Source organism: Scatophagus argus, chromosome 20 (assembly GCF_020382885.2).
Source record: "Scatophagus argus isolate fScaArg1 chromosome 20, fScaArg1.pri, whole genome shotgun sequence".
Lineage (NCBI taxonomy): Eukaryota > Metazoa > Chordata > Actinopteri > Scatophagidae > Scatophagus > Scatophagus argus.
The window spans coordinates 19,752,116-19,768,646 of record NC_058512.1 but is presented as its reverse complement, the minus strand read 5'-3'; the positions used below and the strand labels follow the sequence as shown (position 1 = coordinate 19,768,646).

At 38.5% G+C, this 16,531-nt stretch overlaps 1 protein-coding gene across 5 annotated transcripts in view; it reads left to right on the top strand.

Annotated features, from left to right (window-relative positions):
• The window catches only part of pam (peptidylglycine alpha-amidating monooxygenase), a 42,251-nt gene that overhangs the window by 7,007 nt on the left and 18,713 nt on the right, over window positions 1-16,531 (top strand). For all 5 annotated transcript variants that reach the window (XM_046375136.1, XM_046375135.1, XM_046375138.1 and 2 more), the window contains 12 exons: window positions 2,483-2,606; window positions 3,496-3,553; window positions 4,976-5,063; window positions 5,431-5,522; window positions 6,381-6,464; window positions 7,418-7,466; window positions 7,837-7,904; window positions 8,707-8,787; window positions 8,873-8,949; window positions 10,588-10,691; window positions 14,124-14,317; window positions 14,556-14,615. In XM_046375136.1, coding sequence (XP_046231092.1) covers window positions 2,483-2,606; window positions 3,496-3,553; window positions 4,976-5,063; window positions 5,431-5,522; window positions 6,381-6,464; window positions 7,418-7,466; window positions 7,837-7,904; window positions 8,707-8,787; window positions 8,873-8,949; window positions 10,588-10,691; window positions 14,124-14,317; window positions 14,556-14,615 — 1,079 coding nt within the window. The remainder of the gene's footprint in view (window positions 1-2,482; window positions 2,607-3,495; window positions 3,554-4,975; window positions 5,064-5,430; window positions 5,523-6,380; window positions 6,465-7,417; window positions 7,467-7,836; window positions 7,905-8,706; window positions 8,788-8,872; window positions 8,950-10,587; window positions 10,692-14,123; window positions 14,318-14,555; window positions 14,616-16,531) is intronic.

The window sequence follows — 16,531 nt, the reverse complement described above, 5'->3', positions numbered from 1 at the left end:
AAAACCATGAAAAATGGCTAGATAACAGCTCTTAAATTAAACTCTTATTAACTTTTTTTGTTGCTATCATTATATTTGTCCAAACAAATGTACCCTTAGTTGTACCAGGCATTAAAATGAACAGGAAATCGACGTAAACATGGGTGGTCTAATATTTTTTTTCCATGAGTGTAGTTTACCTGCTGCTGCACATGCACATTGACGTGCTCAGCACAGACACACACAATGCAGAATCTGCGCACATTTCTGTTGGAGTTAAAAAGTCTTTCCACAGTGTTACGAATCTAAATTAATGCACTACCATTTTTTGTTGAAAATTGAACATGAGAGATTTTACCGTGACACATGCCCCGCTAAAACGGATCTGGCAATGCGCATGCACTTTTTAGTGTCTACCAACGATTACAGCCTAATTATTGAGTTTCTAAGTAACTGGCGACAAAAACTTTTTTCTTCCATGTAGATCATACAGAATTTAATACAATAAACTCTAAAATGCTTTTTATCCAGAAAAAGGGCAACTCCCCTGTTTAGTTACTTGTACCTGTTTACAAGCTATTCTTTTCCCTTTCTCAGTATGATGTTGACACTGACATTTGTACTATATGTCAGTGTCAACATACAATACTGGACTCTTGGATTGCATGGTAAGTTGATTGGCTAGCCAGTGGCAATGTCCTCATTGGTTAGTCAGCTTTCATCTCAACCAACAATGATACTGATTTACTGTTATGTTAAATGCTAATGTAATGTTACCTTGTGTTGAGTGAGCACCATGTGAACTGGATTTGTAGACTAAACACTTCCTGTTGAGATGCTGTAAGCACTCACATTTGATTTTGCAACAGACGTACTGTACAGAGCTCATATTTTGTTTCCGCTTGAATTTATCTCAAACTTCGAAAGTTTTTGGTTATTTTTCTTTTTTTATCTCCTTTCCTCCATTTTGCAATTCATGCCATAATTTCTTTGCATCATTTGTCCACAGTGTCGGCACATTGTTTCTCAGTTAAATTGTGCAAATATGCATTGATAGCTGTCAGTGATCACCTTGCTTGAGAAATGATTTCAGCCCAATCTTTTTGTTACGACTGCAGGTTAACTGCCAAGTTTTACTGCTTCTTAGACATTTGAGTGATTTGAGTTGGCTCCGTCACTCTGTTGCTATATGAGGCATAGATTGTGGACGTCTTCAGGATCAGTGAAATCATCAGCAGTGTTATCTCAGCTGTTAAAACCAAACATCATAAGTGATGAGTTTAGTTTAAAATGAATTTATGAAAGGGATCAAATCAAAACTAGTCATAAACACATGGAAATAAAATGATGCTTCAAATGGAAATAAAAACTTACGACTCAAACCTCTGATTGTTTTTATACATATTGCTCTGGAGCCTGCTTGAGACTGATTTACTTACCGGTACATTAAACATAGGGCAACTTAGGGCATCTTTACTGCTGTCAATCTTTGTGTTACTAGTGCCTGGTTTTCTAATTTAAACTGATTGTCCAGCCATTGAATTGCTTTTCAGCAAAAGATAAGCCAGGTGTAGTTTGCCGCAGGATGACCCTTCACTACTCTCTGTGCCAATGAGAGTGGTGTGTTTTAGACATGGCCGGAGGCATTTTTGTTTTTGGTTCGTCTTTCAGATTCTTGTGATGGGATATTTCAAAAGCATTGTGAGGTAATTTCTTCAAATTTGGCACAAAAGTCCTCTTGGATTCAAGGATAAACTCATTAGGTCTGGCGGTAAAAGGTCACCGTCAACATATTTTTGGCTATAACCTAACAATTTATACCCCAATGTTAACAGTTTCAGACAAATATCAAATTTGCTAAAATGATTGAGTGATGACATTTTATATCCTAAAGGTCAATGGTCAACTTTACATTTACATACATGACATTATAATGGTGTGCAAAAGAACAACAACAACAAGAAAAAAAACACAAGCAAGCAAAAGTCTGTTATTCAGCACTGTTCTCATCAACAAAAGGGGAGACTGTGATCACATTTCACATTTGGTCAGATACTGAACTGGACTGAACTGAATCTTGGGTGCCTGCCTTGAAATTGTGTTGACTTTAAAGATGTGCTGCCAGACTGAAGATGTGTGTGAAGAATTTGTAGTTTCTTTGTGTTCTCTCAGAGTTACTATTATTGACCGTGCATATAAGGATTTGTTTCTCCCAGTTAACTTGGACACTGATAGACATACAGCCGTAGTCCACCACACCCAGTGGTTTTGTTGATACTGAGCTTCAGGTTGTTGTTGGTACACTATGCGATGAAGTCCTGTATCAGTCTAGTGTCGAAGTGAAGACAGCGAGGTAGTAATTCTAGTTTTGATTGTTTTTGCTTAAATGGGTTGTTCTGTTGATGTGTAGTCAATCACTATGGCTTCTTCCTCTGCTGTTAATGATTGAGTGTCAATTTTAAAACAGGAAGTAAACCACAGTGTTTCCCTCTTCCTCCCTAAGGTCATGGGGAAATGTCTTGTCAGATTCCAGTGACTGTGTGCCCAGGACAAAACAGCAACAGATTTTAACAAACTCTTACAATTTCTCTGTGGATGTTAGGATGCCTGGTGTTGTCCCAACTGGGGTGAGTCTGTTTCTAAAACATAACTACTGAGTAAAGGGTCTGTGTCCTTATACTTTAAGAGCATACTCATCATTTGACCTGAACCAAGTGATCAAAGAATAAATAATTAGTGAATTTACAGAACATTAATCTGAAGCTATCTTGATAATTCATCTTCATTTATTGTCATTTTTCAGCATAAATGCCCAACAGTTACTAGTTTCAAGCTCTGAAATGTGTATATTTGTTTGTTTTCTTCTGTGGCAGCAAACAGAATATCCTAATATCTCATCTTAAAGTGCAAGAAACCTTTCACACTTGTATTTTACTCGCTTTTTGATAGACCAAATAATGAATTGGTTAATTGAGAAAATGTGCAGCAAATTCATAATTAAGGAAAACAATACTTAATTGCAACCCTACCCACAATTATCTCTTGTGAAAGACTAGACTAAAATGAATTAAAACCCATTTAATTTGTGTTTAGCTCCCCAGTAGAGTGATTTTAATATGGCTTTCAGTCCCAAGTAATTACAGCTGATATTCAGCCACTTTTGAGAACCCAAATGACAAAGGAATGAAAGGAGGAATCTATTATCAGTGTGTTCTTGTTATCCTGCATTTAATAACTCCTGTATGAACTTTTTATGGGGTACAGAAATCATTTCATGAAGTCAGGAACCTTACCTACGTTTCCTTTGAAGCAAACAGAATATTTATGAATCCTCTGCCATCTTTCACAGTGTAAAATAAGTTTGCATTGCTAAATGTCACTTAATATCAACATGACATTTGTAAACTGTACACACACTACATGTTTGGTTTAAGCTTAAATCACCTTTTGGTCTTTTACTCTGCTTTTCTATTATTCACTAATTAAAATCATCATTGTATTCTTTAATATTTACAGTCAGACACTTACCTGTGCCTGGCAATTCCTGTGCCAACAAGTCGAGATGCCTATATTGGTGAGTGTCTTCCTTTTTTTTTTGTTTTTTTTGTTGCCAGATAAACATGCAATTTGTAGCTTTACTCAAAAAACAGAAATTATTGTTACCTTGCACAAACTAGATTGAACTGGGACATAATAAGAGGACACCTGAAAGCAGCGTGGAAGTGCCAAAAACCTCAGTCTCTTGAATGGCCGCTTCAGATCTATAACAAAAACCTTATTTAAGTCACTGAACTTGATCTCTCGACCAAGTTTGTGGTGTTGGTGTCTTTTGGAGAATTTTCATGCAAATACCGAACAGAAATTGTGGCTTGTGCAGCTGATGTACTAACAGACCCGAGCAAGGGGACAAATGCCAGCCAACTGAGGAGCTTTGCAAGGGAAAGCCATGGATACACCCACTGGATTCTGCTGTGGCTCACTATTGCCATTTGCTGGCATGAGGAGAGCACAAAGTTATTTTTTTTTTTTTTAATTTTGTGATTAAATAGTGGATTTACACTAGATGCAGAGAAAATAGACAAAAGTTAATGGGATGAGGCGGTTTTTCAGGGGTTGAGCTAGCTTAATGTTTCAGCATTCCTAGACATTTTGGACAATGCTATGCTTCCAACTTTGTCCCAACAGTTTGGGAAGGCCCTTTTCTCTTCCTGCATGACTGTGCCCCAGTGCACAAAGCAAAGCTCCATAAAGACATGGTTGTCTCACACAGAGTCCTGACCTCAACTCTGTCGAACACTTTTGGAATGAATTGGGGTGAAGACTGTGAGCCAGGCCTTTTCATCCAACATCAGTTCCTGACCTCACAAATGCTCTACTGAATGAATGGGCGAAAGTTCCCACAGAAACACTCCAAAATATTGTGAAAAGCCTTCCCAGAAGAGTAGAAGTTGGTGTAGCTGCAAAGCTGACAATGTGTTTAGAATGTGATGTCATTAAATTCCCTGTTGGTGTGAGGGTCAGGTGCCGCAATATGTGTTTGCCGTTTATGCACAGTGGCTGCAGTGTTTCAATGCCTTCTGCTGACACCGGAGTAAAGAATCGTTTATGTTTCATATGATGTTGTGATGATGTTGCCCTCATCAAAGCTTTAGGAAATCTTGAATGTTATTATGATTTACAAACTAAATTATATTAAATAGACTGTTTCATTGTCATTAAAAAATTAAACTAACCAGTAAAAATTTTAACAACACTGTCTGTCAAAATGATAGACGACAAGAAAGTCAAACGCGACCTCTAGCCCCACCTGACTCTGGTGACGACAGTGAGGTGTTTAATCAGTTTATTTGCACACTAAACAGCTGCAAATTGTGTTTAGTACCCCTGTGAGCAGATGGTCAGAGAGAATTGAGTCTTCATACCTGAATTATGTTGAGTACCTCATGCATTTGATTAAAATATTGAATATTTTAATCACAGTGCTTTTCCTCCACAGTGGACTTCATACCTCATGCCAATATGGCAACAGTCCATCATATGCTGCTTTTTGGCTGCCAGACCCCTGTCTCCACCAGCAGCTACTGGTAATACTCAATTTCTGTTAACATCTGTGCATGAAACAAACTGGACACATCCAGGCTTTTTTTTATCTTTGCTAACTCAAGTGAACCTAAAACTCCAGTCTGAGATCATGAGTATCACAACAAAATGAGTATGAACTTGTTTTGTAAACCTGTCTTTTTCTGGCTCAATCCATGGGGCCATAGGTCAGCATGTGCGCAGTGGGATGTATTTTTTTCCTTTTATTAATTAACATCTGCACACAGTGCTGGCTCTGAAAAAGTCACTGAATACGTAATAATGTTAATATCTGTGCAGTTAAAAATCTGTTTTCCCATCTAGTTATTCATGAAAACAAAGTTGTATTGATTGCATTATTTCTCTTTCAAGGGACTGTGGTAGTGTACAAGGAACTTGTCAGGATGAAGCTTCCATTATGTATGCTTGGGCTCGGAATGCACCACCTACTAAGCTACCCAGAGGTATGTCTCTCAAAGGGTTGGTTTACATTTGCAAATAGTCTTATCTATTCACCACCCTTAAGTTGTATCTCGCCATGTCGAGTTTTGCTATCGTTTGTCCATATCTATCTCAGATTTTTTTCAATCCATCCATTTTCCATACCGCTTATCCGTCTGGGTCGCGGGGGAGCTGGAGCCTATCCCAGCTGACTACGGGCGAGAGGCGGGGTACACCCTGGACTGGTCGCCAGTCAATCGCAGGGCCAACACACAAATACAGACAACCACACACTCTCACACTCACACCTAGGGGCAATTTAGAGTAGCCAATTAACCTAATGTACATGTTTTTGGTATTGTGGGAGGAAGCCGGAGTACCTGGAGAAAACCCACGCAGGCACAGGGAGAACATGCAAACTCCACACAGAAGGGCCCAGAAGGGACAGGGATTCGAACCTGTGAACCCTCTTGCTATGAGGCGACAGTGCTAACCACTGCACCACCGTGCCGCCACAGATTTTTTTCCTTTTCACCAATAAATTTTATTTTAAATATTTATTTTGTGGTGCTTACATTGTTGAGAAAGATGCATGTCTTTCCAGAAACACTGTCTTTGTCTTTGTGAGTGAGCGGCGTGTGCGATTGCTTTGGTTTTACCTGCGTTATGTGTCGCACAAACCATACATGATTGACAAAACTTTTCTGCGCATGAGCTGAAAACCCTTTGGTGAACCAGTGTTGAGTTATGGCGTCCAACACCCCCCCCCCCCCCCCCATACATCTTTTTATCTTTGTCCTTCTGTTGTTTATATCTCAATGTACTTTCAATATCTCAATTGTCTTTATCTAACCTCTGTTTTTGTTTTGTTGTCTCGTTAGATGTTGGTTTCAGAGTTGGAGGAAACTCAGGAATGTCCTACTTTGTGCTGCAGATCCATTATGGAGATGTCAGTGCTTTCAGAGGTGAATCCAGTTTAAGTCTGACATTTTTGTTTCATAAAGCTGATTAATGTGAGTGGTTAATCAAATCCACTAAAGTTCTGGAAGGATGCGAGTGTATAAAAGTTGTTCTGAGTGCCACAGCAAATGTCTTCATCATTTATCAGTGGCTATTTTAAGAAACACAACAGCCAAAGAGTTTCTTAAATTGTGCATTTTTGGGAGAAGAGACCTCAACATAAACCTCAAATTATTCAATTTTTATAGTACAGCTTTCAGCATAGGGTAAGGAGAAGAAGAGTTTAATTGAATTGTGTAGTCTATGGCATCCAATTAAAGAATTCTAAAATCCTGACCAATTTTAATAATAATAATAGTAAGAAGAAGAAGAATGACTTTATTGACAGTATATATATTTTTACATACACACACTGAATTTTTCTTCTGCATTTGACCCATCCTTAGTTGAACACACATGCAACACCCGGCAAATTACATGCAATGAAACGCACAAGAGCAGTGGGCTGCATCAAGTGCCCAGGGCAAATTGGGGGTTAAGTGCCTTGCTCAAGGGCACACCAGCCGGCTAAGGGAGGGGGGCAACATTTGTTGCGTTAATCACTCCACCACACCCTAATAATGTGATGCCATCACTTGATTCCGTCATTTTTTATCTAGGTCACATTTTCTGTTTGTTCAGTACTATGGTATACAACCAAATACCTGCAAAACGAATGATACTTTGATCTTCCTTAACTGTACTTGTAATTGTACTGTGTTTAACTCTAATCAGAGTGTTAGAAAACCAACACACTAAGCTGCTTTAGCAGTTAGCTCGAACAGACCTGTTATAAAACATAACAATATGAACCTCATAGTGTCTAGTGTTTGCAAACATAGAATAAGAGAGGTGTTCAACCATCCACCTCCATATAAAATAAATGTAATAATTGTATGTTTTTTTTCATGTTCTGTAGACCATCATAGGGATTGCTCAGGACTTACCCTAAAAATGACCTTGAAACCGTAAGTATTTACTTAAATTTTTTTGTTGAATGCTTTAAAAGAAATCCTAGTATTGAACTGAAAGTTCAGTTTCAATTCAGTTTATTTGTGTAAGGCCCACTTACAACAAAAGTTATCTCATGACACTTTCCAGTTAGAGCAGGTCTAGACCAAACTCTTTAATAAAGTTGGTGCCTGTTGGATAGGAACAAAGAGTGTTATGTGGTTCAGCTTGTTCTACCTGAAACTGCTTTATTTTTTTCTGGAGCCCCTGGAAGAATCTACACATGGAAACTTGAAAGGAATAGGAAGGAAATGTCAGGGGGAAAGTGACAAATATGGCAAAAACTTAACAGCCTCCTTTCCCTCCTAACTTTGACTCTTTTCAAAGGCAGCCATTCATTGCTGGCATATACCTGCTGATGTCTGTGGACACGGTTATCCTTCCAGGAAAAAAAGGTATGTTGGGTGTATATTTTCCTAGGTCTGAATATGCCAAGTTTAAAGATATGATGAATTCCCTCTTTAGGGCTTGTATGAAATTTTTAGATCTGTTTATCGTTGGAGTGCGAAAATATTAAACGTGAAACAAGTTTGTGTTAGAACTACTCTGACATTGCTTGTTTTAATCAGCCTCTTTTAGACATCATGAATAGCTCCATCCCAGAGTCAGGCGCTTCAACCTGGTAATAAATTGTGTCATAACAAAACATCATTACACCTTGAATTTAGATAATTGGTGATTAATAAAAATGATGCATTTGTTTGCTTTATCAAAACTGATTACATCAATTTTCAAATGTGCAAGTAAGTCATAGATTCAGTTTACATCTGAAGTTAAGAAGCCTTGGTTTGTTGAGAAGGCTTAAGCACTGCACTTCTCACTGGTAACTGAATGAGCGGCATTAAATATGAGATCTTGGTTTAATCCTTCTCCTACAGGGAAATAAGCATTAGCATTTAGCACTGTTTGTGTCAGAGCTTGATAAAAGTCTTGATAAAAGTTGGGAAAAGTATTTTGTCAATCTGGAACTTGTTCAAAAATGTAACTACATATAAGACTTGCAGTAACACATATGGTTGAGTCAGCATATGATATGCATCAAAACACAACACCTATGAAAGTCAATATATATGTTGACATATCAGTGTACCAGATTATGTCAACATCCAACTGTCGACACTTGTTAAATGATGCAGCTGTCTGTTGAGTCCGTGCCAAATACCGATGCTCATACTGATTCTCATTTTTCTCTGTTAGTCACAAACGCAGACATCGCTTGTGATTACACTTCTTATCCCATCTATCCATTCGCCTTCAGGACCCACACACACCATCTTGGTGAGTCATATCAGAGAATTCAACACTCTATTTCAGAGTAACTTATCAGTATCAGTGGAAGTCTAGACGAGTGTTTCTGTCACAGGTAAAGTGGTCAGTGGTTACAGGATCCGAGATGGGAAGTGGAGCCTGATTGGAAGACAGTCTCCTCAGCTACCACAGGTATGCTTTCACATCAGAAGTCAATTTAAAATTGACATTTGCAGGGAGTCCTTGAAGACTCTTCCCATGGACCTTGGTTTAGTATCATACCTGGCAGTCCCTTCACCATCAGTAAGGGTTGATAATAAGTTTTACTACATTGTATTATTCTATGTGACAATAAAAAATCTTATCCTCCTTCTTATACACAATTATAAACATATCTGTGCTCTGAGATCATTGTGTCAGACACAGTGCCATTTCAGCTTCAAATGTTTCTGAATTAATGGATAGTCTAATTAGTTCAAGTCTTGCTGTTGCATGTTAAATCGCAGTTTTTTGTTTTTCTCTTTTCTCTCTTTGGATGTGAGGAGGAGAATTTTAAACTCCAAACATGTACCTTTGTCTTTGAGTTTGCTTTGTCCTATGAGTTTGTGATATGCTGTAAATTTCCCAGCGACATTTATTGGAGTACTGACAGTTCATTACGTTAGTACTTTTCCATCCTATGACCTGGCCGTGGACTGTCCTGAAGGGGTCTGTGCAATGTCTGTTCAAGCCCTGCTATGCACCACCAACTATAAGTTGTTTGCATGTATCTCTCGTGTACATACAAATATACACACAGACTACTAAGAGCTACATTTATTAGAGGCCTCAAACATTAGAAATATTAATACCAACTCAGACAAGCATAATGAACAGTGATTTAGCAGCAACAAGTAAGTAAATAAAGATTTATGGCCATTATTGCCTTGATGTTAACTTTGCAGAAATTGAAGAACAATGTTTCAAAAACCATTCATCAACTGTTTGTTTTAAGGTGTTGAACAAAGGCAATGGTAAGCTGAACTGTCAAATATAATGCACATGAATAACAAAAATTCATGTAATGTATGCACATGACTAAAATCTCTGTATATTTAAAATGTCTCTAGTATAATCAGTAATATAATTATTATTATCAATAATACCAGTAATTAATTCAGTATATAATAATTCTAAATAGGTATAAATAAAGGAGAGAAGTTATGACACCATCTGCCAGCAGCAGGAAATTACATTTGAAATGTGAAGCCTTAAGAAATCTACATGCCAATATTCAATTATTGTCATTGCACCATCTACTGGCAAAAGGAAGTAAGCCTAAAGTGACAATCATAATGTTTTGTGAACTCGTCTTGTATGGTACCAATGCCAAAAATGCAGGAAAACAGTCAGGCTCAAACTGTGTGTTTGTCACATTAGAAAATATAATGAATATTAGAAGGACATTTATGATCATCCAGACTTGCTCTGGCTAATACCATTTTGAATTGTGTAATCTGAGGCCTCATACTGATGTGATATAGAATTCTACAATGCCTTCATCCAAAGATATTTCAGTAACCAAAAGGTATATTATATATAAAGGTATATAAAGGTCATCACAAAGGTATATTTGTGATGACCAACACATGATTTACAAAGATAGAGGCACAATTCAGAATTTCTATAAAGTAAGCTTGTAGTTCCCAGTTTTTTAAGGGGTTAATAACTATCAGGTTAAGTGTACATTAAGACTGGTACATCATAATTAAACCAAAAATATAGCAGAATTGACCACAGCAGTTTTTCAAATAGTTTGCTCAGTGTCCAGTGAATATTATTTCTCTTCAGGCATTCTATCCTGCTAACAAGGAGGTGAACGTGAAGTATGGTGACACTGTTGCAGCACGATGTGTGTTTACTGGTGAGGGCAGAACCTCCAAAACCTATATTGGGTGAGTTGTATTGTAAAGCACAACTAAACATGTATAATGTACAACAACTCAAAAGTACTTTTTCATTTTCTATGTTTTTGTTTCAGTTTTTGCTGTAGTTTTCAAATTACCTGAATGAGAGACGAGCTCTTGTTTGGACTGTGTTTGTACTGAAATACAGCTTACAGGTTATGTAAGAATGGCCTTGTGCCGTCATACCATGGTCCGTGGTCTCCTCTGCCACCCCTTTGTATCTTTACACTGAGGCCAAAGATATCCTTGCTTTTAACTTTGTATGGTCATGATGACTACCTCACCTACCCTGCTTTCTGTTTGGAGTGTGAGTTGTGCATAGCCTCAGAAATTAACACTATACATATGCAAGTGTACATACATGAACAGTAGGGGCAGTGTGGCGTCAGTGTGGGGACAGTATGGGAATGGTATATCTGTGTAAGAAAGTAGAGGGTCACAGCAAGCCACTCTGCTGAACTCAGTTCTTTCACTGGCACAAGCACCTTAATGTAGGAGCCTTACATTAGGGATGCATGCATTAGCTGACTAGTCATTTAAATTTTGCGATCCTAGCAAGTCAACACCAGAAATATTAGTAGGTATTAAACAGTTATGATTATTCTGTTCATGTACTTGTAGGAGCCTTTTCTAGAACTACAGTGCATCCGGAAAGTATTCACACCGCTTCGCTTTTTCCACATTTTGTTTCCACATTTCATTCCAAAATGGATTAAATTCATTTTTTCCCTCAAAATTCTACACAAAATACCCCATAATGACAAAGTAAAACAAGTTTGTTTGAATTTTTTGCAAATTTATTAAAAATGAAAAACAAAAAATGTAACATGTACATAAGTATTAAGTATTCAAAATTGAGCTCAGGTGCCTCCTGTTTCCATTGATCATCCTTCAAAGGTTTCTACAACTTTGGAAAGGCACACACCTGTCTATATAAGCCCTCACAGTTGACAGTGCATGTCAGAGCACAAACCAAGCCATGAAGTCAAAGGAATTGTCTGTAGACCTCCGAGACAGAATTGTGTCCAGGCATAGATCTGGGGAAGAGCACAGAAAGATTTCTGCCATCTTAAAGGTCCCAAAGAGCACAGTGATCTCCATAATCCATAAGTGGTAGAAGTAGAAGGGCCTTAGTCAGCGAGGTGACCAAGAACCCAATGGTCACTCTGACAGATCTCCAGCGTTGCTCTGTGGGGAGGGGAGAACCTTCAAGAAGGACAACCATGTCTGCAGCGCTCCACCAATCAGGCCTGTATGGCAGAGTGGCCAGATGGAAGCCACTCCTCAGTAAAATGCAAATGAAAGCCTGTCTGGAGTTTCCCTAAAGGCACCTGAAGGACTCTCAGACCACGTGAACCAAAATTCGCTGGTCTGATGAAACGCAGATTGAACTCTTTGGCATGAATGACAAGTGCCATGTGTGGAGGAAACCACCTCCACACATGAAACCAGACCACCTGCTCCAGACTGCACTGGATCTCAGACTGGGGCGAAGGTTTACCTTCCAACAGGACAACAACCCTAAGCATACAGCCAACATCACAAAGGAGTGGCTTCAGGACAACACTGTGGATGTTGAGTGGCCCAGCCAGAGCTCAAACTTGAATCCTATTGAGCATCTCTGGAGAGATCTGAAAATGGCTATGCACCAACGCTCCCCATCCTACCTGATGAAGCTTGAGAAGTTCTGCATTGAAGAGTGGGAGAAACTCCCCAAAAATAAGTGTGCCAAGCTTATAGGATCATACTCCTCAAAAGACTTGAGGCTGTAATTGCTGCCAAAGGGGCTTCAACAACGCATTGATCACAGGGTGTGAATACTTATGTACATGTTATATATTTTTTTTTATTTTTAAGAAATTTGCAAAAAAGAAAACAAGCAAACTTGTTTCACTTTGTCATTATCAGGTATTTGTGTAGAATTATGTTCTACACATTATATGTGTAGAATTTTGAGGAAAAAAATGGATTTAATCCATTTTGGAATGAGACTGTAACATAACAAAATGTGGAAAAAGCGAAGCGATGTGAATACTTTCCGGATGCACTGTATGTGTAAGTAGGACTCCACATTAGTCACTTACACTTACAATACAGGTAGGAACTCAGGGGACAGGGCTTGCTGGAAGGAGGAGCATAAAATAGTATTTTGAGCACTACGCTACATGAATGCTACATTCTGTATTAGTGAAATGTTTGCCTATATGAAGACCTTATGGACAGTGGTTATGTATTCTTGCCTGTAACACAAAAACAAATGATGAGCAATAAATATTCCAATAAATGCAGCAAGCGAAAATCGGAATTGTTGACACTGCTGAGAGGTGCCAGAGCGATCACATCAGCCCGTCTATACTGCCCCTCAGTGACTTTAAGTTTAACTGATGCAGCATACACTAAATTACGTATTGACATAATTTACACTGAAATGTCTAGTCAAATATTGCTAAAATGAGCATCCATTACTAATGTTAACAATGCTGGTTATCTGTTGTGTTTAAGATGTTGTTGAAGAATATGATTGGTTATGACCTATTCCAAATGGCTCTTATAATTTACACAATATTTCTTTGGACAACATCACAGATTAAACAGTCATCAAACAATTTTGACTATGTTTTCCTACTTTTAGACTGTTCAACTAGTTCAAACTTTCCAGAAATTAGTCATTAGGAAAATCCCTACCTTACGTACCATCCATGACGGTGTGTCTCCAGTGATCTCAGAATTAACAAAATATTAATTTTCTGCAGTGCTGCAGTGTTTATTCACATTATGCAAATCCAGTACTTTTATATGATCTCGGCTCTCTCATATGCCCTTTAATGGTATCCTCTAGTGATATGTTTAGTTGATAGTCAAGTATGTGATTAGTTACATTCATGAAGCAGCTGGTCATCTATGTCGGTATTTCCCAACCTTTTATGAGCCGCGGCACATATTTTACATTAGAAAGATCACACGGCGTGCCTCCAGGCAATAATGTTTGGATTAGTTGGCTGCTCTGTCCGCCACCGTACGCCGCCTGCCTAGAGCGCCGGGCGGGTGTAGCCAAATGATTATGCTGCGGCAATGCAGCGGTTGGGAATCACTGGTCTATGTAAACACATGGTTAAAAAGCAAGTTTATCTCTGACCTTACTGTTTGATTGCTCATACCCATGTAAGTACTGTATATACTGAATGCACTTAAAAGTCTAGTGTGTAGTGTGGTGTGCAGGACTTAGTGGCATCTAGTGGTATGGTTGCATGCTTGTATGATTAGTCACTGCAGAAGTATATTGCTGGATGACATCTCTCTATCATTGCAATATTCTTACTGAAATGAAGGTGTGTTTTTTCATGCACTGTTGATCTCTGTCTAATGAGTAATGATGAGTGATGTATTTATTTCCGGATATTTTTCTGTTTTTGTCTGCAGTGGTACCTCAAATGATGAAATGTGCAACTTCTATATAATGTACTACATGGACAGCAAACATGTTATCCCTTACATGAACTGCATGGAGACCGGCTCCAAAGAGCTGTTTCAGTATATTCCAGCTGAGGCCAATGTTCCCATCGCTGTCAGTCCAGGTCATATTAACTCTGGGATGCATATGGGAACTTCAGCAGGTACTAAGGGATTTTGATGTTCACAATGCGTGCCTCTTATTCATAGTTATTTAATTTGACAGTATTTTTTCTGTTGCAAAGAAATTCATTGTTTGCTATTGTGAGGTTCACATTTACTTTTCACTCCGTGTATGCCCCCCTGCCTTGTTTAATGTAGCTTACATTTTTACATTACATTGTTTTTTTTTTCCTAAAAGAACCTGTCTGGCTCTCACTAAACCTTTTTTCTACCCCAAAGATCATCAAGAGAACAGATTGTCGATGGATACAGATAAACCTGGGCAGGCTCTGGATCAGGGTGAGTTTGTCTATAAGGGGCTGCACCATTGTGTTATTACAACTACACTTGGTTGCAGTAGTGTTTACCCTCCTGAACCTTGAACTATAGAACTCCTGTCTGATAATCAGACTGAAGACCCATTTGATTACTGTATTATGCAGTCTGTGATTGGCCTCCTGGTACCTATTTTCTGTAGTTTCTGTAGAACAACAGCAGACACTTTGAATACATTTTTGCAGGTAATTTCCTGGTGAAATGAACACCTGTACAAGATGTCCTAATTTAGAATTTAAGACTTCTTTCACAAAAAATAAGTTTCTTCTCTAAGTTCTTTTTTTTCTCCTTCTTTATCTCAAAGGACATCACTGTTATATAACAAATCCTGGAATTATTTAATTAATTTTTTACCCCTGATTGGGTTAACTAAGAACTTAACTAGTGTTATCCATTTAGCAGACAAAGGGTAAGACTGTTTGCAGGCCAAGCTAGCAAAGCCAGCTGATTTGGGGTTCACTGTAATCATCACTTGTCCCATGTCCCTTTTAGAAAGAAAAAAAAATAGAAACCGAAATGGGGAAATTCATACTTAATATTTTTTGGTTTTAGCCAATCAAGTCTTACAAAGCAGTAAAGTCAGCAGCATAGGCAGATCAGACAGTCACACTGGGTCGGACAGCAGCTTGCTAGACAACACAAGAGCCACAAACTATGAACAACACACATTAGCTTTCCTTGCTTATCTAACGTAAAAACACGAACAAATGTCTTTGTCCTGCACCTTAGCTTATACGTCATACTTTTTTTGTCATTGTCAAGAAACAACAAGACAATATACAAGCACTTCAGAATACAAACATTCTCTCAGGGAAAAGTTTAGTATGTCAAGTCAAGTCAAGTCAAGTCAAGTCAACTTTATTTGTATAGCCCATTTTTACAAGCAGTTTGTCTCAAAGGGCTTAACATAACATCAGCAACATCCTCTGCCCTTTGACCCTCACATCGACTAAGGAAAAACTCCCAGAAAAACCTAACAGGAAAAAATGGAAGAAACCTCAGGGTGAGCAACAGAGGAGGGATCCCTCACCCAGGACGGGCAGACGTGCAATGGATGTTGTACAGGCAGGAAAGCAGTTAACAACATGAGAATGACATTACTAAAAAGACAAGTAAAATAAAATTTCAACTGTTTAGTTTCATTTTTGATACCACCTCAATATGGTTTAGCATTTCACAAGACTGAAATTATCATAATGAAATTATAATGAACTGCTGTATCTGCTGGAGGTGGTGTCTGCCTGTCGAACCCAGATTGGCAACTGGTTCCACAGCAGGGGTGCCTGATAGCTAAAGGCTCGTCCTCCCGTTCTACTTTATGAATTCTGGGAACTGCAAGTAAACCTGCACTCTGTGATCTGAGTGATCTATTGGGAATATATGGGACTATTAGATCCTGCAGGTATGATGGGGCTAGTCCATTTAGGGTCTTATATGTAAGTAGGAGAATTTTAAAGTCTATTCTGAATTTTACCGGAAGCCAGTGAAGAGAAGCTAAGATGGGGGAGATATGATCCCTTTTACTGATTCCTGTTAAAACTCTAGCTGCTGCATTCTGGATCAGCTGCAGGTTATTAATAGAGTAATTTGGACATCCTGACAATAGTGAGTTGCAGTAGTCCAGCCTAGAAGTAACGAAAACATGGACAAGTTTTTCAGCATCACTTTGAGAGAGGACACTCCTAATCTTAGCAATATTACAGAGATGAAAGAAGGCGGTCTTAGAGGTCTGTTTGATGTGATTGATAAATGACACGTCCTTGTCGAAGATAACGCCGAGGTTCCTCGCAGTCGTACTGGGGGCCAAAGTAATGCCGTCCAGAGAGACAGTATTTTCAGCTATTCTAGTTCTAAGGTGTTTGGGGCCTAGAACAATGATC